A 27639-nucleotide genomic window follows, 5' to 3' on the forward strand; every position below is an offset into this window, starting at 1 on the left:
GTTTATATCCATGTTATCACTACCATATCACTGTCTTTCTCTTGATCATCCATGTCTTTGCCTTGCCATAATTTTTTTTGTAATTAAAAAACATTGTTAGTGTCAGAGAAGGCTACAAAGCTAAAAAAAAAATAACATTAATCTTTGTTACCTGAAAATCCACACTGTCCTGAGTGGCAAAACAAATGTTTTTCTTTTGCGGCTATCATAGTCACTGGGGAGTCACTCAAGTTCACTTCAACTTGAGATACTTGGCTTGTCTACAAAGAAAAAAATATTAAAAAAAAAATAGAATCAACCATAAATTAAGATTTGATATATAAGTATTAAATGTAAAAATTTACTTGATCATGTTGAACCTATTTTCCTATTTTCCTTGTCATTTTTGTCACTTCCATATTTGCTTTTTGCATGTGGTTTCTTAACTGCTTTCTCTACCGTAGACATATTACATTTTGATGGCGGTCTCCCTTTACCTCGAACTACGAGAGGGTTGATCACTTTACCACTTTGCCTCCACCAAACTATCACTTTTATGTAAAAACTCGTTACAGTTGGATCAGACATTTGGTATGTGTTGAGAAAGTTAACTAGATGTACACTTCAATGCACGATTCTTCTCCTTTAACATGCCAATGTGTTTCATCACATCTATATAACACTCCACCTCTGTAGATATCATTGATGCTAGTTAAAAAAAATTATTACACATGTTCTTATATCTTTGTCCAGTAGGGTTGCTACTCAAGTCATCGTAACTACTCTTAATAAGAGATATCTACGTTTAGGGCTGTAAAAATAAACTGGAGTACCAGCCTGAACCAGCCCGCACCGATTGGTTCTGTTCTTCCATTTTAAAAACCAGTTAAAATTGGTCTAGTTCCAGTTTTAGATTTTTCGGCACCGAACCAAACCGGTTCGTATATATATATATATTTTAATTAATTTTAATATTACATATAATTTTATATAATATATATAATTATATATGAAATAATGTTATATTATATTTTATAACATAAAATTTAAATTTTAAATATGAACATTTGTTTGATCATATGTTTTAAATATAAAGTATATATATTAATTACATTTTATAGCCTAATAAATTTTCAACATATTCATTTTGATAAATACATTAGTAATACTCATATACATTAATATATTAATTACATTTTATGGTTTAACGCTAATACTATTAGTAATCCATTTTAAGTCTATATATAAATTACTATATAAATCACTATATACTAATACTATATCACTATATGATACTATAGTGATATAGTAATACTAATACTATTAGTGATATAGTTATACTAAAACTATTATATAGTTATACTAAATTGATACTATAGTGATATAGTAATACTAAATTAAAATCACTAAAACAAATACTAATATATAGTTATACTAATAACTATAACTAATACTAATATTTATACTAATACTAATAGTCTAATATAATTATACTAAATCACTATAACTAATACTAATACTATTATATACTTGTACTAATCACTATAACTATATATGGTATTAATATCACTATTAGTATATAGTACTAATAGTAACATATATATTACTAGTATATATTAATATATTATAAGAGTTATAATATAATATGTATAGTAGTATAATTAACTTAATATGTTAGTATTAATATCACTATAATTAGGGGTGTCAAGACATATATATTATACTATATAGGTCAATCCTAACTCGATTTGTTAAGTTTATCGTGTCAAAATCTCAAACCCTAACATGACTCATTAATATAAAAGGTTGTGTTGTGTCAACCCGTTTTGACCCATTTAAGTAAATGGGTTGAATAGATCCGAAATTAACTCGTTTGACCTAATTAAGTATAGCATAATTTTATATAAATATTAAAATCACAATATTTATAAAAAAAATATAAAACTAACTACAAGTCCAAAATTACAATCCAAGCAATCAAAATATCGAAATTAAAATCCCAATAATTTTATTTTTAGGTATAAGGGTATAATTGTAACTTTAACTTTCTTAACAAGTCAAAATGGGTTGACCTGTTATCAACCCGTTAAACAATCGCGTCTTAATGGGTCAACCTGTTTTGACCCGAACCCGTTAAGGCTAAACCCTAACCCGTTTTTATCGTGCCGCCGTATTTATGTTAGGTTAACGGATTCTATCACATATTACTACCCCTAACTATAACTATATAGAGTTACTAACTATGTAGATTTAGTATTAATATCATTATAGCGATAATATATATATGTTAGTAGCATATATGTTACCACTATGGTATTAGTAATAATACTATATTATCACTAACGACGCCGTTTCAACTTGATGCCTTGTTAGTGTTGGATTTCAACCCTCGGTCCCTCAATCCCTCACGCAGCTTGTAATTTGGACTTCTAATCTAGACTTATGTGGTAGCTTCTAATATGGACTTGTAAATTTCAAATTTGTAATATGGACTTTCAGACTTGTTTTATTTTATAGTTGATTTTATTTTATAGCATATTTTATTTATTGCACATTTTCATTTTCTGTTTTTATAGCAGTTTTATTTATAGCAGATTTTTTTTTTTTACAGCAAATTTTCATTTTCTGTTTTTATAACAGTTTTTTATAGCAGATTTTTTTTTTATAAAACAATTTTTTTTACAGTAGATTTTTTGATACAACAGATTTTTTTTATACAACAGATTTTTTATAGCAGTTTTTTTTATAACAGATTTTTTATGACAAATTGGCACTTGATTAAAACCGAAAGTACCGATTTAGGAGGGTAAAAGGTGTGGTATCGGTTTTTGAAAATGTAAAACTGATGTATACCGGTTCGGTCCCAAAATTTGTCCAAAACCGGACCAAACCGGATTGGTTACACCCCTATGTATGCTTGATATCTTTTCTCCATCTATCAAGTATGTATCTAGGTGGAAATGAAGTCACTTTTCGCATGGTCAGAACAGTGATTAAATGTTTACACAAAATTTTCCTAAACTCAAACAAATCACAAGTACACTTCACCACACACTGATTTTTATTGAAGTAAGCAAAAAAAGTGACTTCCTTGATAAATTTGTCATCAACTTTCACCTCATCGGTCACTGTGTAGGTAGAAATGGCACATTCACTTTGAAACAACAGGCAATGACAATATAGCTTCCCTCTAAACTCCTTTTGTACCTCTTTAAATTTTTCAGTGATATAAACATGGAATTTCTTCTCAATAGGGTAATGGGTGATGCACGGTATTACACAATTAAAAGAATTGAAATCTGCTTAGACCTCATTCTCAACCTTCCTCCTCAGAGAATTGTCGAATTGGTCTACAAATTCCTTTAATGTTGTGCTCGAGTGTACATAGTCATAAAAAAAAGCATTTATACTTTATGTAACGCCCCAATGGAAAATCCAAATCATATGACCTATACTCCAAAAGGACTAGTCAATGATATAATTGGAACCTCATTGGAACTTTATAAAGAGCAAGAATTTCTCATTTCTAAGCAATGTGGGATCCCATATTCCATCTACCTTTATCCTTATCATATGGAGTATCACAATCTACTCCCTTAAATTCTCGACTTCCTCGTTGGGCCATTCCGTTGTAGGTGGCATGACTGAAATCCCACATTTCTAGTTGAGATAAGCTCTAATATCATTTGTAATGCTCCAATGGAAGACTCAAATCACATGACCTATACTCCAAAAAGATTAGTCAATGATACAATTGAAACCCCATTAGAACCTTATAAACAGCAAGAACTTCTCATTCCCAAGTATTGTGAAATCTCATATACCACTTACCCTTATCATCATATGAAGTATCACACTTTCACTATGCTGTGTAGTTGTCATACCAGCCCAAATGTGTCTTTGAGATATACAGAGACCCAATGCATCCGCTCGTTATATAACGAACTCAACCATGCATTCTCTCGACGATTGTAAGTGTCAAAGTAGATTTTGTCAATTTTGTTCGAACTCTATACGTTTCAGAATCATACACTGCAGTCTGAATGACAGTCTTGATAGCATGATATTGTCCTAGTGACCGAAGCTTCTCAGGAATTTTTCTGATTATGTGCCACAAGCAAAATCTATGTCGTGCACATGAGAATACTTTTGCTATGGCAGATTTCATAGCCCTGTCTTGATCGGTTATTATTGCTTTGGGTGTATGGTTGTTCATGCATTTCAACCACTCCTCAACACAACTAGGCAAAAGTTTTTGTATCTTCATTGGATATCAACCCCGCCCCCAAAAGTATAGATTGACCATGATAATTTACCCCCACGAAGGGAGCAAACGACATTCCGTATCTATTAGTCATGTACGTGGTATCAAACGTAATGACATCGCTGAAATACTCGTATGATGCCTTACTTCTTACATCAACCCAAAACATTTTCTTTAGCTTGCCATCATTATCCATATCTATGTTATAGAATAAGCCATCATTAATTTTTTGCATCCTATTAAAATACTCACAAAGTGCTTCTGCGCCACCTTTTTCAAGACGAAGATGCCTTGCTTTTTGAATGAAATTTCTACAATCATTCTCCACAAATGGTAAGTTCTCATACCCTCGGCCTCAACAACCAATGAGTTAAAATTCTTACTCATTGTAATTTCAGCTCTATCATTCCACTCAAGCCTTCTTTTCATGACTGGGTCCATCTGCTTATTGCATTAAAAAACCTTACTTTCCCTAGGCTCAAATCATGATTATGCTCAAACATGACACTGGTCAAAAACCACTTCCCATCAACGCTTACCTGGGCTTTGATCTTTGCCTTGCAATCTGTTTTTGTTGTTGGCATTGGCTTGATAATGTTACTTGAAGTAATTTTTTTTTTTGGCTTGACGAATGCAAGTGAATATGACGTATTTGACACTCCCGTTTGTTTCTTTCTTACAACTTTTTTGAACACCACCAAATCCCCTTTGATTGTCATACTACCTGTAATATAAAAAAATGTCATCACTAGACTCAAAAATTTAGAAATCATGCCCGTCTTTAGCTCTTCAACATTTTTGTCCTTATAATTTTGTACTTTACATGAGCATCCTCCGCTTTATCATGAAACTTTGAATTGTATACAATTTGAACCTCATCTACCTTAGTCAAATAAAAAAAATTACTAAAAAAACTATGGACTCAAAATATTTCCAAAAAGAAGACAAAATAAGCCTAATAACTCCCCCACTGGGTCAACTTGGAGGGCTAAAGAGTTGTCAGAGTTATCTGTGTAACTTGATGAGTATCCCCACATTCATGCTCAAATGTTGATGAATCCATAATCCAAATAATAACCGCAAATGAGAGTATTTTGGGTACGCATGAGAAAACAAGTGCTATAAAATCTGTGAGTATTTTGAAAAAACTATTATATATGTTCATAACTTCATACCAACTAACAAATTAAGAAAAAAAAATTGAATATTGGAAGAAAAATCAGTTTTTCAAAGAACCAATCTCATGTCTCAAGTCTAATAAGCTAGTATCTTAACAATTCCTGGGTTTAACTTAGGAAGAAAGTAATTGGGCTTGAGTTTTCTATCTTGATTTGGACAATCTTATGAACTCGATGTTGTTTGTATTGCTTGAAAACTTTGAGAGAAAATAGGGTATGAACAAAGTGTTATTAAAGATATCCCATTTCGGCCAGCCATGGGGTATGAACAAGTGTTATTAAATCCATAAATGCTATGAACAAATTAAATCTCTAGAACATGATAAAAAATAGGGCAAAAATCATTTGTGATTAGTAGAAAAAAGTTGGAATAAATAGTACCTACTAGTGTATAAGCCCGACGTCGGTAGCTAGAAAATGTCACCAGCGAGCAATGAACGGTGGTAATGGCAACGGGAGCAATGAGTGTTTTCTTTGGAGTACTGGACAGTTGTTTGTGTCGGAGATATAGTTCTGAATGGATTGGATAGAGCAGAGCATCGAAGAAGGTCTGGTTTAGCGGCGTTTGGAGGAGAAGAAAGGGGAAAGGGACAAGGGTGGCTTAAACAAGAAATTAAAGTTGAAGGGGCGCGGTGTATTGTGCATCGTTAATGTACATACAATTTTTTTTCCTTATGATAGAGCACGTATTACTGTACACATCATGTCAGCAAAGTGGGATGGCAGCGGAATATGGAGTATAGCAGAACTCATCCGAACTTAAATAAAAGGAAAAAAAAAAAAAAAAAGCCGGCACTGACGTGTCAGTCAGAAGTAGAGTCTGCAAATTGAGCCACTGAGCTGTGACATTTGGATTCCATTGGACACTTTATATGGGCCTAAGCCCTAAGCGCCCGTGACGCTTTGCCCAATTGTTTGTTCAGCTCCGGACGAGTCTTGGCAGTGGCAGCGGGTGTGTCCCACGCGCCGCTGCTCCGCCCCCTCTGCAATTTCCAGCTTCTCTCAATCTCGGCCTTTATCTCCGGGTTGGAATCCCCGATCAGGTACGCTGCTGGCTACCCCATGCACATCCACTAGTGGCCCCCCACTTCCCTCTCCCACATTTGGTCAAATTTTCGCTAACTTTTGAAGTCGACGGTTTCGATTTTCTTCGTTTGGTTTTACGTTCCCGCATGGCGTCAATTTTGAAACCTATTAGGTCACTTACCGTTAAACTCGTATTTTCCTTTCTGTTTTTATTTGTTTGGTTGTTAAGAAAACGAAGGAGGTGTGAAGGAAATCTTTTGGAGCTTTGAGTATGGTTAGTTCTCATCTTGAGAAAAGTTCGTGATGGAGGCTCAGAAATTCTTATTTTATTTTTCTTACTTGTCTGTTGCCTATAGGAGCATTTACTCTATCGCCGGTAAATTTTTGTCGAAATGCTGGTGGATACTCACTTTCTGACAAATAAGCTTTTTAGCTATGCATTGCAGCATACTGTGGGAGAAGCATATAGCTTGAACTTAGCTCAAAACCAAGATCAGTGTAATTACTTTCATTGTGTTATTTCATAGCTAAGTATTTCGCATTCGGAAGCGAGTATTTTTCGGTAACTTATCAAAAAAATATTTTATTTTTTAAGAACTAGAACTTCATTACATTATGCAAGACGCCCAGCCTGGTACATAGATGTATCCAAGAGAGTTACCTATTTAAAAGTTAGAAAAAGATACAAGAAATTCATTAAAAGTTAGTACAGTAAAGTTAATAGAAGCTGTTCAAAGAGATTAGCCAAAACTAAAGTTTTGAAGTCCTCCAGTGTTAGTTCAAGATCCTCAAAATTTCTGTCATTCATTTTTGTCCAAATACATCATACCAAGCAAGTAGGAACCATCTTCCATGCCACTGCAATTTTTGAACTTACTCCTAAGTCTCTCGAAGTATAGAAAAGATTACCCTTCTGGGCACGATCCAAGCCAAACTAATCCGTTTGAAGAAGTCTCTTCACCAAGCATTATCCATCTGCAATGAAGTAGAAGATGGTCAAAGAATTTGCACTTCTCTTGCCATGCAACTATAATCAGCGAGTATTGTATTGCACATAAACTATGTATTTCAAAATTGAAATTACATGTAGTGATTTTGATTTGTTTGCAGGCCAATTTTTGGTTATTACTTATTTCCCAGACATTTAGCTAAAGGCTGAGTTGATACAGTTTGTGGTGGAGTGCTAATTACTGTTTTGCGGCACTGCAGATTTGTTTTATTTTGACATGGTATGCAAATAATTATTATTTCTGTTCCAAAAGATGATTGAATGCATCTATACATACAAACATGTATATATATATATATATATATATTTATATTCACATTTCAATTATATAGGGTATCTCGGATTCAAATGGTGAGAAAGCAGTAGTGCCAAAGGAAGAGGTCTTGGACTTTGAGTTATCACCCAATACCTTGTACTCAAGGCATGTTGGGGTAAGGCCTTTTCTTTCAAGTTATTGGCGTTTGTATGGTTCATAATGTTTGCTAATTTCCAGCACTTATTACTTTATCTAATGGGATTATGGGAGCATAACCAAGAGACAGTTGAATGTACATATATATATATATATATATTTTTTTTTTTATAAGTAATAAGAAGCTTTATTCCCAAGAATAGGCAAAGCCCAAGTACGCGGGATGTATACAAAGAAAAAACCTGCATCTTTCTGATAACAAAAGAAAATCTAAAACAAGTTCTGAATGTACATATATATATATTTTTGATAAGTGCGTATATATATATATATATATATATATATATATATATATGTTTTTGTATGTGTGTGTGTGTAGTCATATTCATATTTCAATTCTATAGGGTGCCTCAGATTCAAATGGTGGGAAAGCAGTACTGCAAAATCCAAAGGAAGAGATCTTGGACTTCGAGTTTCCACCCAATACCTTGTACTCAAGGCATGTTGGGGTACGGCCTTTTCTTTCAATTTAGTTGTGCTTTTATGGTTCAATATGTTTGCTAATTTTCCAAAACGTGTTATTTTATCAAATGCTAGAAAAATTGTTTGGGATTTGTGGTATATGCCATTCTCTCTTAAAAGCTCTATTTTGCTAATTTCCCTTTATTGTTATTATTTTGCAAAGTTTTCTGTTATCTGCTTTTGCTATATTTTTATTTTTTGAACTTCAGAAATATCCACTAGCTTTGGGAATTTCTTAAAATTCAGCTAATGAGTAATTTTACTCCTTTAAGTTTCTTCTCTTGTTCTGTTCTTCCTTTATAATTACAGGACAATGTTGCAAGTTCATCTGGAAGCAACATAAGATCATTCTTTATAGGCATGGGATTCCTACCGTCTCTTGTTGACAAAGCAGTCGAAGAAAATGGTATGTTATAAGTGCAGGCTTTTTCTGTTTTGTCATGTTGAAAATGGGGAGGCAATTTAACCCCTAGGAGTTGGCTCAACTGGTAAGAGCCTTACTCTTGGTAGTATACTCCCTTCATGTCTAAGGTTTAAACCCCGGGGGTGTAAACAATTTCTAGGAGTTATTGGACCGAGGGAATTTTTTCTTAAATTACCCAAGTTGCACTTGCTGAAAACTCATTGTCAAGGGCCTGTGCCCCCTTAGATTTAGTTGGGACTTTGTTCTCGGACACCCGGTACTATTAAAAGAAATGGGGAGGCAATGATGATATGAACAGTGACATTTACTTTACTAAAAATTAGGGATTAAAGGCACGTTAATGCCATAAAACCTTTGCCCCTTGGCTTCACCTTCATCCCCAAGATACCTTTTACATATAATTTCTCCCTTCTATTTTAACTTTACATAATTGTAATTGCATGTCAATATCTTCACTATGATTTTTATTCACTAGCGTCTTCTGTTCTCTTATATCTAGGTGAAGACAATGTTGACTTGTTATTGGAAACCCTCTTTGCATATTCTGTAAGTAAACAAATAATTTCTTTATCATATCCTTGTCATTTCAGCTTGAAGAAAATTTTATAAAATTGTTTGACTTGCTTTTGGTTCTTGTGTTGGCATGCTTAATAGAACCTTGGAATTGGTCTTAGTGGCTATGTTGCATTTCATGGGTCCACAAAACCTCTTATCCCTTTGTTGGTAGAATAATAGTTTTGTTTGTTAGTACATTGTGACATTATCTATGTCAATTTCACAAAGTAATGAATTGAGCTGAAATTTTTTCCAGGGTGATGATAAAATCTTTTTTGAATTGCATCAATCGTGACCAAAGTGTGTGAATGCAGATGGGACAAATAAAAGTTGAACAATTTGAATCTTTCTGTTCATTGTGAAATATCTTGAGAAAAGTATTTTTTTTTCCTTGCCTCTATTTGATGAATGTCTGAAATGTTTGGTAGATGTAGAGCCTTTCTGTGCATTAAAATGTATCATGTGGTAAAGGCCTTGGTCTTGTTGGTATGCTCCCTCCATGTCTAAGGTTTGAATCCTCTTGGGTGCAAACAAATTTTTGGGGCCATCAGATTGGGAGAACTTCACCTTGAATTGTCTGAGGTGAACTTGCGGGAAACTTCTAGGGCTTATGCACCCCTGATATTAGTCAGGACTTTGTTCTCAGACACCCGGTGCCTGTTAAAAAAAATGTATCATGTAAACTGGAGTCAGATGCTTTTATCTTACAGGTCTATGAGGCAGTTTAGTCACTCTTTACTCTTTACTTTCATTCCTCAGCTGGGGCAAAAAAAATACTTTCAGTACTCTTGTCAGTTGAGCTATTCATCAGATATCTTCTATGGAAGTTGTAATGGGCAATGTTTGGCCTGCTTTGCCATGGAAGTTTTAATGGGTAATATATGACCTGCTTTGAAATGAAATAGGCTCTTCAGAAGTCAAATTCTGAATCATCAGATTCTCTAGATAGCTTGTTTGATGACAAGGAAGATAGCAGTCCTCCAGAAATCCCAACAGTCATTCAACCAAAAGAGGTAACCTGCTTACTGCTATGATCTTGTTTGTGTGAAATTTAGCTTCCTTAGTTATGTAATCATGAAGAACCCAAATTTGGGTGGGAGAGGGAGGGAGGGGAGGGGTGCTGAGCATGTTGGCAAAAATAGTTTGATTGCTTATTCCAATGGGCCCGTGTTTTGGCCCATGAAATTCTTTTGTTGAATTAAACTGCATTTGTGGTTTGGCATAATCTTCAATCTCTGGCAGGAGCCTGATGTGTATAATGAGGTTGGAGATGACAAAAGAGAATCCTTACTGATGATGAAGTTCTCTGTAAATGAGGTTGATTTTGCAATTGATAAGCTTGGTAGGTAGAAGTATGAAATTTTTATTAATGTTTAGAATATTGGTCCTCTTTGTTTTCTAGGTTTGGTACCTTGTGCAATTTGCATTGTATATTTGTCGTTTTGCCTTTAAATAAAATATTTTGTAATATTTTTAGAAAGTATTTGAAATTGTGAAGAGCTTTGGAAACACATTTGCGTCCTTGGCACACAAAATGAAACTTTTTTTTTTTTTTTTGGTAAGTAAGAAGAAATCTGATTGATATAAAGATAGGTATAGCCCAGGTACACCGGAGGTATACATGTGAGTACACCAAATTAAGAACTAGAAACTATTACAAGGAAATCATGGAAGCTGAGACTATTTAAATCTAAAGCAATGACCCACATAAATAAAGTCTTCCAGAAAAAACTCCTAAATTCCTCTGAGGAAAGTTCATGATCCTAAAAAAATCTATCATTTCTTTCTCTCCAAATACACCAAAAAATACAAATAGGAGCCATCTTTCACACAGCTGCAATCTGTGTTGTCCCTGTGATCTCTCTCCAGCTAGCTAGTAGTTCAACCACCTTTCCTGACATTACCTATGCTAATCCCATTTTGCTGAAAAAATAATTCCATATGTCACGTGCAAAGTCACAATGTAAGAGTAAATGATCCACCGTTTCCCCACTATTTTTGCACATACAGCACCAGTCCGTAATTATAAGTCCACGCCTTTTTAGATTATCAATAGTTAGAATTTTCCCTAAAGCTGTTGTCCAAACAAAGAACGCAGCCTTGGGAGGTGCTTTGCTCCTCCATATGTTCTTCCAAGGAAAATTGGGCCTAGATTGAACTGTAAGTATGTCATAGAAAGAGCGTACTGAGAATTTCCTTTTCCTAGAAGGTCTCCATTCCATCTTGTCTTCAGCTGTAACAACTGCAGTGGTGTTATACAGCAAGTTAAAGAAATCCACTAGAGCACTCACTTCCCAATCATGTGCCTCCCTAGTGAGGTTGATGTTCCACTCCTGTGAATTATGACTAATTGCCCTCACGTCAGCCACCATAACTTCCTTTACTCGTGCAATTCTGAAGATATTTGGATATGCTACCTTAAGAGCCGTATCTCCCACCCACACATCATGCCACAAGCTGATTCTACTGCCATCCCCCAAACACAGCCTAGTATTACTCGAAAAAGCCCCCTAACCTTTCCGTATATACTTCCACAACCACACACCATATGCCCCCTACCCTCATTAGAACACCAGCCCCCCCTTGCACTCCCATACTTCACATCAATCACCCCTTTTCATAAGGCTTCTCTCTCGTGATTATAACGCCACAATCATTTCCCTAATAGAGCCTTATTAAAGGCCCTAACATTATGGACCCCCAACCCAGCATCTCTCATAGTACACACTTTATCCCATCCAACTAGATGAAATTTAAACTCATCACCTAGTCCACTCCACAGAAAATCACGTTGGAGTTTCTCAATCCTAGATGCAATGCTCGTGGAAGGGGAAATAAAGACAAGAAATATGTGGGAAGGTTGGATAGAGTTCTCTTAATAAGTGTGGTCCGCCCCCCTTTCGATAAGTATAACATTTTCCACCCAGCCAGTCTACGCTCTAATTTCTCTAATACCTCCTCCCAAATTGTCTTAGCTTTAAAAGTTGCTCCCAACAAGAGACCAAGGTACTTCAATGACAGCAAAGAGACCACACATCCCAATATGTTAGCCAACCCCCTAATATTTCTTACATCACCCACAACAACCATCTCCGTTTTAGCAAGATTTATCTTTGACCCGGATACTGCTGCAAAACAAAGTAAGATAGCCTTCAAAGATTGAATATGTCTTGCATTATCCTCACAAAACAACAACGTATCATCTGCAAACCATAGATGAGAAATAGTGATGGAGTCGTGGTGGATAGCTCCCGCTAAAAATCTTGAAAAAAAACCCCCCTCTACGGCAGCTGACACCATTCTACTAAGAGCCTCTATCACAATGACAAATAAGAGTGGTGATAGTGGATCGCCTTGTCATAGCCCACACGAACTATTAAAGTAACCCACAGGATCACCATTTACCAAAACTGAGAAGTGAGCCGTTGACACACAATGCCTCATCCACCCCAGCCATCTTTCCCCAAATCCACATCTACATAACAAATAGAACAGAAAATCCCAGTTGACGTGGTCATAGGCCTTCTCCATGTCCAATTTACATAAAATATCCAGTACTCCCAACTTGAGCCTGCTATTTAAGCACTCATTAGCTATAAGAACCGAATCTAATATTTGTCTACCTCTCACAAAGGCATTTTGAGACTTAGAAATAATCTTATCCATGAATGTGCTCATCCTATTGGCAAGTACTTTGGCAAGAATCTTGTACACGCTACCTACAAAACTAATAGGCCTGAAATCTTAAGCCTTTATTGCACCAACCTTTTTAGGGACAAATGCAATAAAAGTAGCATTTAAACTTTTCTCAAATTTTCCAAAGGAGAAAAATTCCTGAAAAATCTGCATAACATCCTCTCTCACCACCTCCCAACAAGTCTGAAAAAATGCCATTGTAAAACCATCCGGGCCCAGAGCTTTATCTTCATTCATTTTTCTAATTACTAGTCATACCTCTTCCTTTTCAAATGGTCTCTCCAACCAAGCCATACTATTTTGATCAATGGCCTCAAAAGCTAGATCATCTACTGTTGGCCTCCATGCATAAGGTTCCGACAACAATTGTTCGAAATGTCCAGCAACATGATCTTTTATTACTGCTTGATTTGAAGATAAACCGCCATCTATGGTCATGGACTCTATGGCATTAAACCTCCTATGTGAGTTTGCGATGTAAAAACTTTTGTACATTTATCCCCCTCCCTAAGCCACAATGCCCTTGACTTTTACCTCAATGAGATCTCTTCCATTAAAATCAATCTTTCTAACTCTAAGACTACTTGACCTTTGCAATCGTTCTCATCTTCTACACCGTCCAAGCTTTGTAATTCTTGTAGGAGATTCTTTTTCTATAATGCTATATTACCAAATACCTGTTCATTCCATGTCTTCAAATTCATCTTCAAAACTTTCAATTTTCCAGCCAATACCTTGCTTGGAGTGCCCTATAGTTGATATGAATTCCACCATTGCCCAACCAATTTCACAAACCCCTCTGTTTTTAACCACATATTTTCAAATTTGAATGGTCTTCTACCTCCTGGAATTCCTCCACAGTCTAACATTATGGGAAAGTGATCAGAGCATAACCGAGGGAGCCTTTTCTGATATAAATCTGGAAATTGCATTTCCCATGAAGAAGATATGAGGAATCTATCCAGTCTTGACCAGACTTGGTTATTAGACCAAGTATATTCACCTCCCATGAGAGGTACGTCCATGAGTTCCAGCTCGAATATTAGATCCGAGAATTCCAGCATAGCATGATTTTGCTGCCCCTCACCCGATCTTTCACTGGGAAATCTTGTCACATTAAAATCTCCACCAATACACCAATGAACCTCCCACCAAGTACATAAGCCTGCAAGCTCATCCCAAAGCAACCGTCGTTCGCAATCCAAATTAGGGCCATAAACCCTAGCAAAGGCCCATCTTTAGAATTTTTAAAAGAACACCCCACTGAGTATTCTCCCACAAATTCATTAATGTTCTCCACCACCCTTTTATCCCACATAACCAAAACTCCACCCGAAGCCCCTTTCGAAGGTAAGTATGACCATCCTACATATTGGCAGCTCCATATACTCTATATAGTTCTTCTTGTGATAAGCTTCAACTCAGTTTCCTGCAAACAAATAATGTTCATCTTCCATTGTCTTAACAAAGATCTTATTCAGGGGCGTTTGTTGATCTCATTCAAACCCCTAACATTCCAAATCAAAATTTTGGACTTCATTTATCAACTATTCCAGCCCTCCCTTTGTTTTTACCACGGCTTGCATTCCCTTCCTTGCCATCATAGTTGATAGACCAATCTAGTCACTTCTACTCCCTATTTCTTTTTGACCCTGCTTCCTGCTGGTAGTGGCCAGCCTCAATGGCTATTAACAGTGCCATAAATTGATCTGCATAGCCCTCACACGAAATCCCCACACAACTCTGCAATTCCTCCACCTTTTTCATTACCCAGTTAGTAGGTAGAGGAGGCATAATACTTATCGGAGAAGAGTCCTCCCATGAAGGCTCGTCACCCACTGATCCAAAAGGCTTAAAAAGGATCAATGATCATTCCCCTTCCACATGCCCTTTCTCCATCTCAGTCCCACTCTCTAGAACTACAAAATCCTCAGCTACAAGCAACTCTTCTCCCTCCATCGACATGTTCTGTGGTAGCCTAGAACTCGTCGATTTGTTCTATGTCAACCCAGGACTCGCTGATGTGATTTGTGTCTTGTCGACAAGTTTTTCTTCACCGACGTATTCCAGCCCATCACCTCCTGCATTATTCTCCATAGTTTCCCCCCTCTTCAACTTTCGGCGCCTAAGAAGCCACCACAGAAAGCGGAGTGCAAACCATAATTTCTCCCTCTTCCTTCTCTAGTGACAACGCTGGCTCTGATGCACCACCAAATGACTTGCCGAGGACTGGCGACAGTTTCTGTGCGAGGGGTGGCACCGACGTGCTAGCCTCCCCCAAACCTCCCAATACGCCGAAATTCCCATTTCGGGCCTTAGCCTTCCATACCTCTTTCGGGCCTTTCGCCAAGCCCAGCCCATCCCCTGACCCTCTAGTAAGCTCATCCCCCTAACCCCATGTATGCCCTCAACACACCGTTTCAACCCCATCTCAATATCCTCCTCAACGCATCGTTTTGTCTCCACCCCTTTATTCTCCTTTACGCACCTTTTCAAACCGATTGTATTATTCTACAACTCAACTATCTGCGATTGTATCTCTGACAGAGCCCACATAAGACTTTCCTTATTCAGGCCAACAACTCCCCTGCTACCATCCCCACTATGTTGAGCCCCTGCAGAGGCGACAACACCACCTTGCAGGCCAGAGCTAGCTACAGGTCCTTGAGCACAGGCTGTCCTTGGTTTATGCAGAACCTCCATATACGACCGGGGAGAAGGTTGCACTGCCTTCGTTGCTACCATCGTCACTGGTGGTGCCGACCCATTAGAACGTCCTTCTCTGCCAACCTCCCTCAATACCTCCACCAGTTTTCTCCACCCCCTCCCATCTTTGTCTTTAGGAGTGAGAATACAATTTCGCCGACCCCCCTGTTTGTATTCCACCAAAGCCATGAACACCCCTTGGGAGTTGGAACACCTTTGAGCTATGAAGCCCTTGTCTCCTTTACGGTGGGCTGTATAAAACTCCCTTCTCCCCATCTTCAAGCAATCCTCCAACGCTCTAGTGAACCACCGTGCCGTGGTTAACTCCAAATGAAGATTTTTTACTAACTTCCATCCCCTTTTAGTGATGAGCACCCATCGTCCCTCTCTTACTACCTCAAATGCCTTAAGTTCAATAATAACAACATTCGACAGAACCATCTCCCTTCCCATACATGCAAGAATCACTCAATCAAATGCCCATGGACAACATCTCCAGCCAACTTACAAAAAAAATGAAAGAGTGTATGGAGAGAGAATAGGGAGGAGAGAGAAAATGATTTCATGCCATTATGTTGTTCATGGAACTTTTTTATGCATACATAAGCTTAATGTTGTACTTGTTTGTGGCGGATACAATATATACCGTAATATTGAGATATTATATGGAATGCGTTATTGTGAAACACTGAGACGCTGCAAAAGTGGAAAGTATGCTAAATTACCTATGGTTTATTCTGGTCTGGGGCTATAAATACTCACACAATCAGGGAGTCGGGGATATGTTCATGCTAAGGGGAAGCTCTTAGAAATATGGAATTTCATGTGCCTGTGGCTCCATGAAGAAAACTGTTAAACTGCTAGGAGTATATAGTGATTTTTATTTTTTTAAAAAACTAGGCATATCTGTGCATGTTAACTCCATGTCTTGACATTGTCAATTGAATGTTGCCATTGTCAATTGAATTTATGGAACTATAATAGTTTTGTCTTTTTGATTCGGCAACTCTGATACATATCACATCAGATTTCTATGGTTTTCAATGCTTATCAAGGGCAACTCTGATACCTGTCATCGCAGATTTGTGTTTGTTTTCAAATTTATTGGATATGTACTCAGTTTCTTTTAATTCATATGGATGGGCTTTGACTATGATTTATATAGCTCTTATTCTAGTGTAGAAAATTTGCGTTCTTAAGTGTTAAATAACCAATCAGCATGTTGTTTATCAGGTGAAGATGCTCCAATAAATGAATTAGTGGACTTCATTACTGCTGCACAAATTGCTCAAGAATTTGAGAAGGACACAGATGATTCAATTCATGATGATGAAGTTAGAAATGAGGTTGTGAATGATTCTTTATTCAAATGGTTATCCATTAGATGATAATTTTGGATGTTAAGGACATAATCTGAGCCTTGTTATTGCACTAGGCATGTATTGACTTATTGAAGCTTTTATCGCTTTTGATTGGGATGCTCCAGCTGTCCCTAATGGAGTATTCGGTGGTTCCTTAGCCCCTTAGGATTTGCTTTAAGTGATCTTCTAAAAGTTAGTATGGAATATTCATATATAGCATTCCCTATTGTGTACCACTGGTTTACTCACAAGGACCGCAACCATTTTATTGTGGTCGAAATGCAACTTAATGAAGAAAGTATTTCCACAAACTGGAGAAGGAAAGAGGTTCATTTGCTTAATGCTTGGCGCACCCCTAAAAAGGCTGGTTACATGTGCATTTATTACTTTTTTTAAGAAATGAAGTGATGACCTGAAATTATGAGAATGGTGCAGATCTTGACCTTGTACCAATTAAGCAGATAAGGCTTGATAGAGTTGTTTGGTGTAGATGAATGGACTTTCTATGTTCATTCTTTTAGGTGTCAAGTTTCGCATGGTTAAATCTTTTGGCTTATGAAATTACTCGTTTGTACTTATAAAAAAAAAAAAATGAAATTACTCGTTTGTCTTTTTCTTTTTTTTTCAAGATTTATTACCCATTGTCTATGTTAAATATGACTTGAGCAATTTCTAACTTTCTAGCCTTTTCATTCTCAGCATACTAATAATGAAACCTTGTTTGGGACTATGGAGAAAACACTGCGATTGCTTGAGATGGGTTTCTCTGAGAATGAAGTTTCATTAGCAATTGAGAAGTATGGTGAGTGATTTATAATTTTGAATATTCATAAACACCACTCGACCTGACATGAGATGAAGAAAGAGAGTATGGATTTCTTAGCAGATCAGGGGGAGGGGGTCCAGAAGGGGGTTGGGTTGCTAATTTTATAAAAGGGCCTTTTATCTTACCGTCATGCTAATTCCAGTGTCTTTATTTGAATCACAAATATATCTCACACAACCTATCCAATTACCTTCTGAGGATATTATGCTGGTCACTCTTAATACTCTTTGCCCTTGCACAAGTCTTGTACTTACCTTCTTTTTATGTATAATTAATCTTGGCTTTTGAATGTTTTTTTTTTTATTTCAACTTTCGCTGGCAATTATGTGTCTGAAAAATCCACACGGTATCCGGACTTTTTATTTTATTGAAGATTGGCTGATGCCAATTTGGTCAATACATAAAAATCTCATATTCACTCAATTTCATCTTTTGTCCCCAATGCTACAGCCTACATATTTGTTTAGCTTGTTCCGAACTCTGATAATTTGGTTATTTGTTGTCTTCAGGTGTAGAAGTTCCACTTTCGGAGCTTGCTGACTCCATATTTGCTGGTCATGTTGCTAGTAGCTGTGTTGGAGAAAATAAGGTTTTAGTACCTTCTAATTATAAAGTTTCCAATTTGTTTGCTTAATTAATAATTTCAGTTTTAAAAGCATTATAAATTTAGCTTCTTGTATCCTTTTTCTATTATCGATAGCACTCTTTGGTTTCACAATAGCCTGCAGCAGTTCCCATTCATGTGGTTTACTTATTGACTTGCGTCATATGTGCTTATCAAGATAATCTGGTTACAACAGAATATAATAAATGTGTAGATAAAGTATGAATATGATCTGTACGATCTTGATAGTAATAGTAAAGAAAAAGCTTAAGATCTTAGAGATGTTAGAAAGTTGCATTGGTCCCATGCATTCAAATTTCCAACACTGTTTGCCACCTTGATGTTGATGTCATAGATTGCGAATCCTGGTTGTACAAGTTCTATGCCATGGACGACCTTACAAATTAGGGATTTTCTTGTCAATTGTCACATACCTTATCTTCTGTGTTTTAGGCTCTCAGTTCAGTTATAACAAGTTTAGTGCTCGGATTTTCAGTCACACCTGCAAATTTTTTTATTATAGGTCTGATTCTTTCTGTGCATGCTATGATATTAAGGTCATGTATGGTCTCCTTATGATCCATTTTTGGGTTACTAACGGCAAACCTCGTATTGTTTTGTTTCAGAATTCCTCAAATCCTTTTGGTACAGTAAAAGTGAAGATGGAGGATTTTGGTCTAGACACCGTTTCTCGTTCAGGAAATATCACTATAGGACAAACCTCTGTATTAAAAAGGCCAAAACAAGAGTATTTTGACGACAGTCCTGGTGCTGGTTCTCTGTCTAGGCATGTTGATTTTGGGGAAAATAGTAAGAGGAAAAGACCAAAACAGGAGTACGTTGATGACTCGAGCTCTTTTGCTGACACCACGGGGGTGGAAGAAAAGTTTGACCCAAAAATCAGTTTCGGAAGGCCAAATATTTTTAAAGCAAATCCGAGTAAGAGTCTTGATCGAATGGTAGCTAAACCTCCATATTTCTTTTATGGAAACATTGTGAATCTATCTCATGACTCTTGGATAAAAATTTCACAGTTCTTGTATTCAATTGAGCCTGAATTTGCTAATGCTCAGCTGTTCTCGGCCTTGATTAGAAAGGAAGGCTACATTCACAATCTTCCAACTGAGAATAGGTTTCACATCCTTCCAAGGTCTCCTATGACCATCGAAGATGCTGTACCAAATACAAAGAAGTGGTGGCCGTCATGGGATACGAGGAAGCAGTTGAACTGCATCAGCTCTGAAACTAATGGAATATCTCAGCTCTGTGCTAGGCTTGGGAGGATAGTAGCCGATTCTCGAGGACTGCCATCATCTGAACAGCAGAGAGATATCCTTCATCATTGCAGGACATTGAATCTTGTATGGGTTGGTCAGTATAAACTGGCTCCTATAGAGCCTGAACATATAGAGTTTATGTTGGGCTACCCGTTAAATCACACTCAAGCTGCTGAGAGTAGTTTAATAGAAAGACTTACATCACTCAAATACGGCTTCCAGACAGACACATTGGGCTATCATCTTTCAGCATTAAAGTCAATGTACCCAGAAGGATTGACAGTGTTGTCTTTCTATAGCGGAATCGGTGGGGCAGAAGTTGCTTTAAACCGGCTCGGCATCCGCTTGAAAGGTGTTGTTTCTGTAGAGACTTCTGAAACAAATAGGAAGATTCTGAGAAGGTGGTGGCAAAGTAGCAGACAAACCGGGGAGTTGGTGCAGATCGAAGACATTCAGAGACTTACAAGTAACAGGATAGAAAGTATCTTCAAGAATTTTGGCGGTTTTGATTTGGTCGTTTGTCAGAACCCATGCGCTCACTTTTCAAGTTCTAAAATGGCTGCAGAAGATGACTCTCTCCCAGTTTTTGACTTCTCATTGTTTTATGAGTTCGTTCGTGTTTTGCAACGTGTAAGAAGTATGATGGAAAGAAAGAGGTGAGTAGGTCGCAATTTTATTTTATTTGCTACTGTGCTATTTATTGTCTGGTACGTCTAATTCATCAATGACCAATAATAGTACAGTTGTGCTTGAGAAACTTGCCCATTACTCTCCTTTAGATGAACGATATTACATATTCTATCCCGCGAGCGACAGGAATAGAAGTCAAATGAGCTGTTAATTCTAAAAGCAAAAAATAAATGCATCTTAATTACTTTGGAGGGTAGTTGTATATTGACGTAAAACAGTTTTATTTTTCAATGTTTGGTAGATGCAGCTGACCCTTCGCTGTGCGTTAAGATCATAGCATGGAAACTGGAGTCTGATATTGTGATACCCCCATACTGTGTAGGTGGTGTATAGAGTTTTTGTTTTTATATTACTTGGGAGATAGAAGATCTTTGTCTTTATAATGAGTTCGATGGGACTCTAATTATAGGATTGATCAGTCTTTTTAGAGTATGGCCAATATGGCTGGGGCCTTCCCTTGCGGTGTAGCTAGCAAATAGTATTAGAGCCTATCCTACCCTAAAGTGTGGGATTTGAGCCCTGCAACCTATGATGAAATGTCCTTACGAGGACGTTTGAAATTTAAAAGTGAGAGATTGTGATACATCATAGTAAGTGATGTGGTGGTATATAAGATCCTACGTTACTTGAGGGGGATAAATTATTGCTCTTTGTAATAATTTCAAAGGGATTTTAATGGTCCTATTGGCTAGTCTTAAAGTATAGCTAAATATGGCTTGGCCTTCCCTTTGGGCATACAGATGTTTTGTTTAAGTCCAAATGTTCAATAAGCCAACAGCCGTTGATGCACTTCAAAAAGCTCATCACAATGTTTCCCTCTTCCTCTTGGAATTTCTCTCTCTCTCTCTCTCTCACGATAGTGATGGAAAAACCTTTTGCACCAAAAAGTGTAGCAATTGCATTATACGTGCATGCTATAACCGTATTTCAGATTCCAGGTGAACTTTTTAGGCCATGCACTTGGCCACTCTTTGAAAAATCATCTGCATCCGGATTCCGAATAGACTAGTTTATGATGTCCCAGCTAAATGATTCTTTTATGATATGATTATCTAGTAAATGAATATAGACATGTAATGTCGCGTGGGGGTCTCAGCAAATGAATATAGCGTAACTGTTTTGCCCAGTGTCATAGTTGAACATCGCAAATCAGACTGCACGGTGCACAGGCAGAAATAATCAAATCATTCTTCTGATATCGCGAATTCCCTAAGAACCCATGCAATAATTTTAATTTTTTTGAAAAATTTTTATTCTCTAGTATGTGTGTAGAGTGCATATGGTAAAATATTTATGTGATGTAATTTTACCATTTAGATTATGTGGATGATATTGTTCTACACACTGACTTGAGAATAAAATAATTCATTTGCTTGAGATCATCTTTAAGGTCCGACGTAATCAGTTGTCCAAATTCATGTGAGACGACAAGATACTTCGTGCCCAAAATATTAGTTCTGATAAACAGTTCGGATATCTTTATTTATAGTAATAATAATAATAATAATAATAATAATAAAAAACCCAATTCGGTCCGCTAATGTCGCGATGCTTTGGATGTGCAGAACCATCTAAGAAAGAAGGGCTTTCCCTTGAGTAAGTGCTTTGATGTAAGAAAAAATCTACACCACTTCTTATTATTCACACAATTTTCACATACTACATTTTTTTTAATTTTTATTATTTTTTTCTTTTATAAAAAATTTAATATATGAATATTAAATGGAAGAATTGAATTAGTTTAAAAAGAATAAACTTAAAAAAAATTTAAAAAAAATTAAAAATTTTAAAAAATATAGTGTGTGGAGGTTGTGAGGTTATGTAGCATTGCTCTGTATGTAAACAAAACGAAACATTTACCTCAAGCTACATATAGCTTTGTTTGTTTTGTAAGCATAAAGTCGATTCTATAATGTAGAATAAACACTTAAAAATGAATCGAAAACTATAGTGTTTAAGAAACGGTATCTCCAACCATTGGTGCTGCTCACGCTAGGATGTTGTTTTCTCTGATTGTTTGGCACTTCCAAACTCTACTCCACTCTATTTAGATAGTTTAAGACTGAAGGAGATTGAGTGATTGAGTCTGGGGATCAAACCGTAGTATTTATAGCCAAAGCTTCCATCAAGCTTTGGTGGCTACGTATCCCACGTATTCAGTTTATCATGGGGCAGTTCCAACGTTCTACGAACGTTATGAACATTCGGAGTGGACCACTTCAAGAGCTCTTAAAATTAAGGGGAGATGGATACTTGCTCTTAGGAATGACTTCCGTGAGAAACGGTCAACATTCCCCCACTTGGTTCACACTTCTATGTTAATGTCTCATCTTAAACCTATTGATAATCTGTATTTAAGTAATAAATACATGAATCATGGTGATAGGTCCTCTAATGACGAGTATTATCTTCCATGTATTACTATGTATTTATTTATTAAATATTATAAGTTATGTGGTAACAATTTCTTAATGAATAAACCCTATGTTTATTCTTGGTCCAACAGACGAATTTTCTCAAAATTAAATTAAGGTGCACATCAATATGAGAAAAACATCAGAATAATTAAGAATTTCATTAAAATAACATTGTCAATACAATGAAATTGCATAATGGAACCAAGTCCCATATTTGCTACATGATATTTGAATTTCAACGGTTGCATGCCCTTAGTCAAAGGATCAACGATCATTAGCTCAATGCTGACTTGCTTAATGACCACTTTCTTTTCTTTAACACGTTCCCTTATGGCTAAATACTTAATGTCGATGTGTTTACTTCGACCCCCACTTTTGTTGTTCTTAGCCATAAAAACACAGTTGAATTGTCGCAATATATTTTCAATGGCCTAGAGATAGAATCCATAATTCTAAGCCTAAAAATGAAACTCTTAAGCCATACACCATGTGAAGTAGCCTCAAAACAATAGACGAACTCGGCTTCCATAGTGGAAGTGGTAGTCAAAGTCTGCTTGGCACTCCTCCATGATACAGCTCCACCGGCCATCAAAAAAATGTATCCTGATCTTGATTTGCGTGAATTAATACAACCAGCAAAGTCAAAATCTGAGTAGCCAATCACTTCCAGATTATCCGTTCGTCTATACATAAGCATGTAGTCTTTGGTTCCTCGAAAGTACCTCATTACTTTCTTTGTAGCTCTCCAGTGGTCTAAACCTGGATCACTCTGATATTGTCCCAACATTTTCACAGCAAATGCAATGTTAGGTCTTGTGTAGACTTGAGTATACATTAGGCTTCTGACAGCAGAAGCATATGAAATTTTCTTCATTTGTTTCATTTCAAGGTTGTTCTTCAGGCATTGGTTCAAATTGAACCTATCAGCCTTCACAATGAGAGTTACACTTGGTAAACAATTCTTCATCCAAAATCTTTCTAAAACTTTATTAATATAGGTTTCTAGATACAAACCCAAAATACCTTGAAATCTGTCTCTATAGATCTTAATGCCAATGACATAAGATACCTCATCCATATCCTTTATATCGAAATTTTTAGAAAGGAATTGTTTTACCTCATGCAGCAAACCCTTATCATTGGTTGTTAGCAAAATGTCATCCACATATAAAACAAGAAAATAGATTTTACTCCCACTGACCTTCTGGTATATGCATTGATCCATAATATTTCCTACAAAACCAAATGAAGAAATTACATTATGAAATTTCAAATACCATTAGCGGGATGCTTGTTTTAAACCGTATATGGATTTCTTGAGCTTGCAAATTGATTGCTCACATCACTAGAGGGGAATCCTTCAGATTGTTTCATGTAAACCTCATCCTCTAGATCTCCACTGAGAAATGCTGTGTTCACATCTATTTGTTGTAACTTTAAGTCAAAATGGGCTACTAATGCCAAAATAGCAATCAATGAATCTTTTTTAGATACAGGAGAGAAAGTCTTATTGTAATCGATTCCTTCTTTCTGAGTGAATTCTTAGCAACGAGTCTTGCCTTGTATCTCTCAATATTGCCCATGAGCCTTTCTTTGTCTTAAAGACCCATTTATATCTAATGACTTTTACACCATTAGGCAACTCAACAAGATCTCAGACTCCGTTACTCTTCATAGAATTCATCTCTTCCTCCATGACATTGTACCATAATTCTGATTCTTTGCAACTCATGGCTTGTGAAAAGAACTCGAGATTATTTTCAGCTTCAATGTCGTAGTCAGATTCTTGCAGATACACAATATAATCATTAGGAATTGTTGATCTCTTTGGTCTAATATATCTTCTTAATGTTGTACCATCATATTCCTGAGAAGTATGTGGTTCAACTCGTTGTTCAAAAGTTCTTGGTAGCTCTTGAACTACCTGATCTATTGGAATATCGTTAGTAGCTTGTGGAACTTTAATGATTGGATGTTCAACACCAGTTTGTACTTGAGGGGTGCTATAAACAATAACCAATCTATCACTTGAAGTGGAAGGTTGAGATTCTGAATAATCTTTCTTAGAAACTATGTTCCTGGTTTGATTGCTCCCACTGATCAAGTCATTTTCAAGAAATTTTACATTTCTTGATTCCACAATCCTAGTGTTGTGAGATGAACAATAAAATCTGTACCCTTTAGAAATTTCAGCATATCCAATGAAATACCCACTAATAGTCCTTAGGTCCAGCTTCTTCTCTTGTGGATTATAAATTCTCACTTCAAACGGGTATCCCCAAACACGCATATATAGCAAACTCAGTTTTCAACATTTCCATAATTCAAATAGCGTTTTAGGAACATCCTTGGTTGGAACTCGATTTAATATATACACTGCCGTCCTAAGTGCTTCAGCCCACAAGAATTTAGGAAGATTGGAGCTGTTGTGCATACTCCAGACCATGTCCAATAATATTTGGTTTCTTCTTTCTGCTACATCATTCTGGTCCTGTGAATCAGGCATGGTGTATTAGACAACAATCTCATACTCTTGAAGAAACTTTGCGAATGGCCCAGGTGCTCGTCCATCCTCTGTGTATCTACCATAATATTCTCCACCTCTTTCTCATTTCACGATCTTAATTTGCTTACCGCATTGTTTCTCTACTTCAGCCTTAAAGATCTTAAAGGCATCTAATGCTTCGTTCTTGTTATAAAGCATGTAGAGATGCATATATCGTGAGTAATCATGTATAAAAGAGATGAAAGATTTCTAGCCATGTGAGTCCATGTCTGGACTACATATATCAGTATGTATGATCTCTAATATGTATGAACTCCTATTGGCACCTTTCCTTGACTTGTTCGTCTGCTTTCCCTTTATGCAGTCCACATAAGTCTTAAAATTAATAAAATCCAGAGTATTAAGTATCCATTCATTTACTATTCTTTTTATTCTTTCTATGGAGATATGACCTAATCTCTGGTGCCATAATTCAGAGGAATCTTCATTAATGCAGTAAGTGGCATTGTATTTTAGTACTAGTGTGAACATGCATTGAATCATAAGTGGTATTATTTTGTAAATTAATGCAGTAAAGACCATCAGACAAAGTATCATTCTCAACACAATCAGATTTATAAAATAAACTGAATGATGAATCAGAAAAATTAAAGAAATATTCAAAATGTACAAATCTCGAAACTATAATCAAGTTTCTAGAAAAACTTAGAACATAAAAGGTTTTTTCTAACTTTAAAAAAAAATCACTACTTAAAATTAAATAGTAAATTTCTATAACTTCCACATGCGAACCCATCTTATTTCTTGATAAGATGTTTTGCTCACTTCCTATTGACTTTCTTAAGTTTTGCAAACCCTGTAAGGAATTCGAAATGTGGGTTGTTGATCCAGAATCAATCCATCATGTATTAATATTGACATTAACTATATTAGATTCATAACAAACAAATAAGGTTGGATTACTTTTATCCGCAAGTCATTTCTGAAATTTGGCACGTTCCTTCTTCACGTGTCCCTTCTTTTTACAGAAAAAATACTTGGAATCTTTCTTGATACTAGCTTGAGGATGTATTTTACCTTTCCCTTTCTGATTGGCTTGAGATTTACCTTTTCCACGCGTTGCTAGCATTGCACTTTCACCCTGCTTCATCATCAGTCTCCCTTCCTCTTGAACACACATGGTCAATAGTTTATTAATTGACCATTTATCCTTATGTGTGTTGTTTGAGATTTTGAAGCATCCGTATTGGTGCGGAAGGGACTTCAGGATTTAGTGCACCAGGAAAGACTCCGACATTTCAACCTCGAGTTTTTTCAATTAAGTCACATTGTCCCTCATTTACATGATGTGCTCGCGCACACCTCTCACACTGGTGAGCCTTAGCGATGAAAACTTCATGATTAGGATGCTTGCTAGTGCCTTGTCTGAAGTGACAAATTGATTATTAATGGCTTTCAGCAAGACTCAGACCTTTTCATGTTGATGAATAGAACCACGGAGACCAACATAAATTTTAGTCTTAATAAATATAATGCTGAAGCGATTAGATCGCTCCCATCGTTCATAAAGCTTGATTTTCGCTTCAGTACTGGTATTAGTGAGTGCTGGTGGTTTGTCTTTCCTAATAGCATAGTCTATGTCCATCCATCCTAAATAAATAAGAACTCTCTCCTTCTAAACTTTATAGTTATCTTCCTTAAGTTAAGGGATATCATAACAAATATAAGAGAAATTTGCAAGTTGTACAACTGCATAAAATTATAGATTACATGCTTATGTTAAAACTGAGCCCTAAATAAAATTGCATGTTTTACCAAGGTAAATCATGCTTAAAAATTGAATCTAATGACATAAAAAATGCATGTAGGCTAAATTTTTAATTCAAGTAGATTTAATTATTCTTTATGATAGAGTTTTATCAAATTATTTACTTAATTCATAATTCTAAAAGGTATATTATGATTATAATTTGATATATATTCTATCTTAGATTAAACTTTATGATAAAACTATCAAATTATTTACTAAATTCATAATTCCTGCGAGTAAGTTATGAATAACTTGATATTTTATCCTAATTAATAATATAAATATAATAAAAATTTCCGTGGGATAAAATTTATTATATTAAGTATAATTAATTACAATTAATGTCTAATATTCTTTATGTGATTCCTATCAATCAT

At 36.1% G+C, this 27639-nt stretch overlaps 1 protein-coding gene across 4 annotated transcripts; it reads left to right on the forward strand.

Annotated features, from left to right (window-relative positions):
- The first annotated feature begins 6275 nt into the window (after positions 1 to 6275).
- On the forward strand, positions 6276 to 21085 carry LOC121237498 (probable inactive DNA (cytosine-5)-methyltransferase DRM3). 4 transcript variants are annotated; one of them, XM_041134246.1, is made up of 13 exons: positions 6277 to 6464; positions 7558 to 7676; positions 7789 to 7887; positions 8273 to 8377; positions 8700 to 8796; positions 9314 to 9360; positions 10275 to 10382; positions 10612 to 10711; positions 17005 to 17117; positions 17832 to 17934; positions 18468 to 18547; positions 19189 to 20495; positions 20748 to 21083. In XM_041134246.1, exons 2-13 carry the CDS (start codon positions 7674 to 7676, stop codon positions 20860 to 20862), a joined length of 2277 nt encoding a protein of 758 aa, XP_040990180.1. In that variant the 5' UTR covers positions 6277 to 6464; positions 7558 to 7673; the 3' UTR covers positions 20863 to 21083. The 4 variants fall into 4 exon arrangements, with proteins under 4 accessions (XP_040990187.1, XP_040990180.1, XP_040990196.1 ...); XM_041134262.1 differs by having other exon boundaries at positions 6278 to 6464; positions 20771 to 21082; XM_041134272.1 differs by having other exon boundaries at positions 6278 to 6464; positions 20777 to 20796.
- Positions 21086 to 27639: the final 6554 nt, after the last annotated feature.

This window comes from Juglans microcarpa x Juglans regia, chromosome 1D (assembly GCF_004785595.1).
Source record: "Juglans microcarpa x Juglans regia isolate MS1-56 chromosome 1D, Jm3101_v1.0, whole genome shotgun sequence".
Taxonomy (NCBI): domain Eukaryota; kingdom Viridiplantae; phylum Streptophyta; class Magnoliopsida; order Fagales; family Juglandaceae; genus Juglans; species Juglans microcarpa x Juglans regia.

Coding starts and splice junctions, on each gene's coding strand:
- LOC121237498 (XM_041134246.1), top strand. Junction 8,378..8,699: donor TGTACTCAAGGCATGTTGGG/GTACGGCCTTTT, acceptor TTATAATTACAG/GACAATGTTGCAAGTTCATC. Junction 20,496..20,747: donor AGTATGATGGAAAGAAAGAG/GTGAGTAGGTCG, acceptor GACGTAAAACAG/TTTTATTTTTCAATGTTTGG.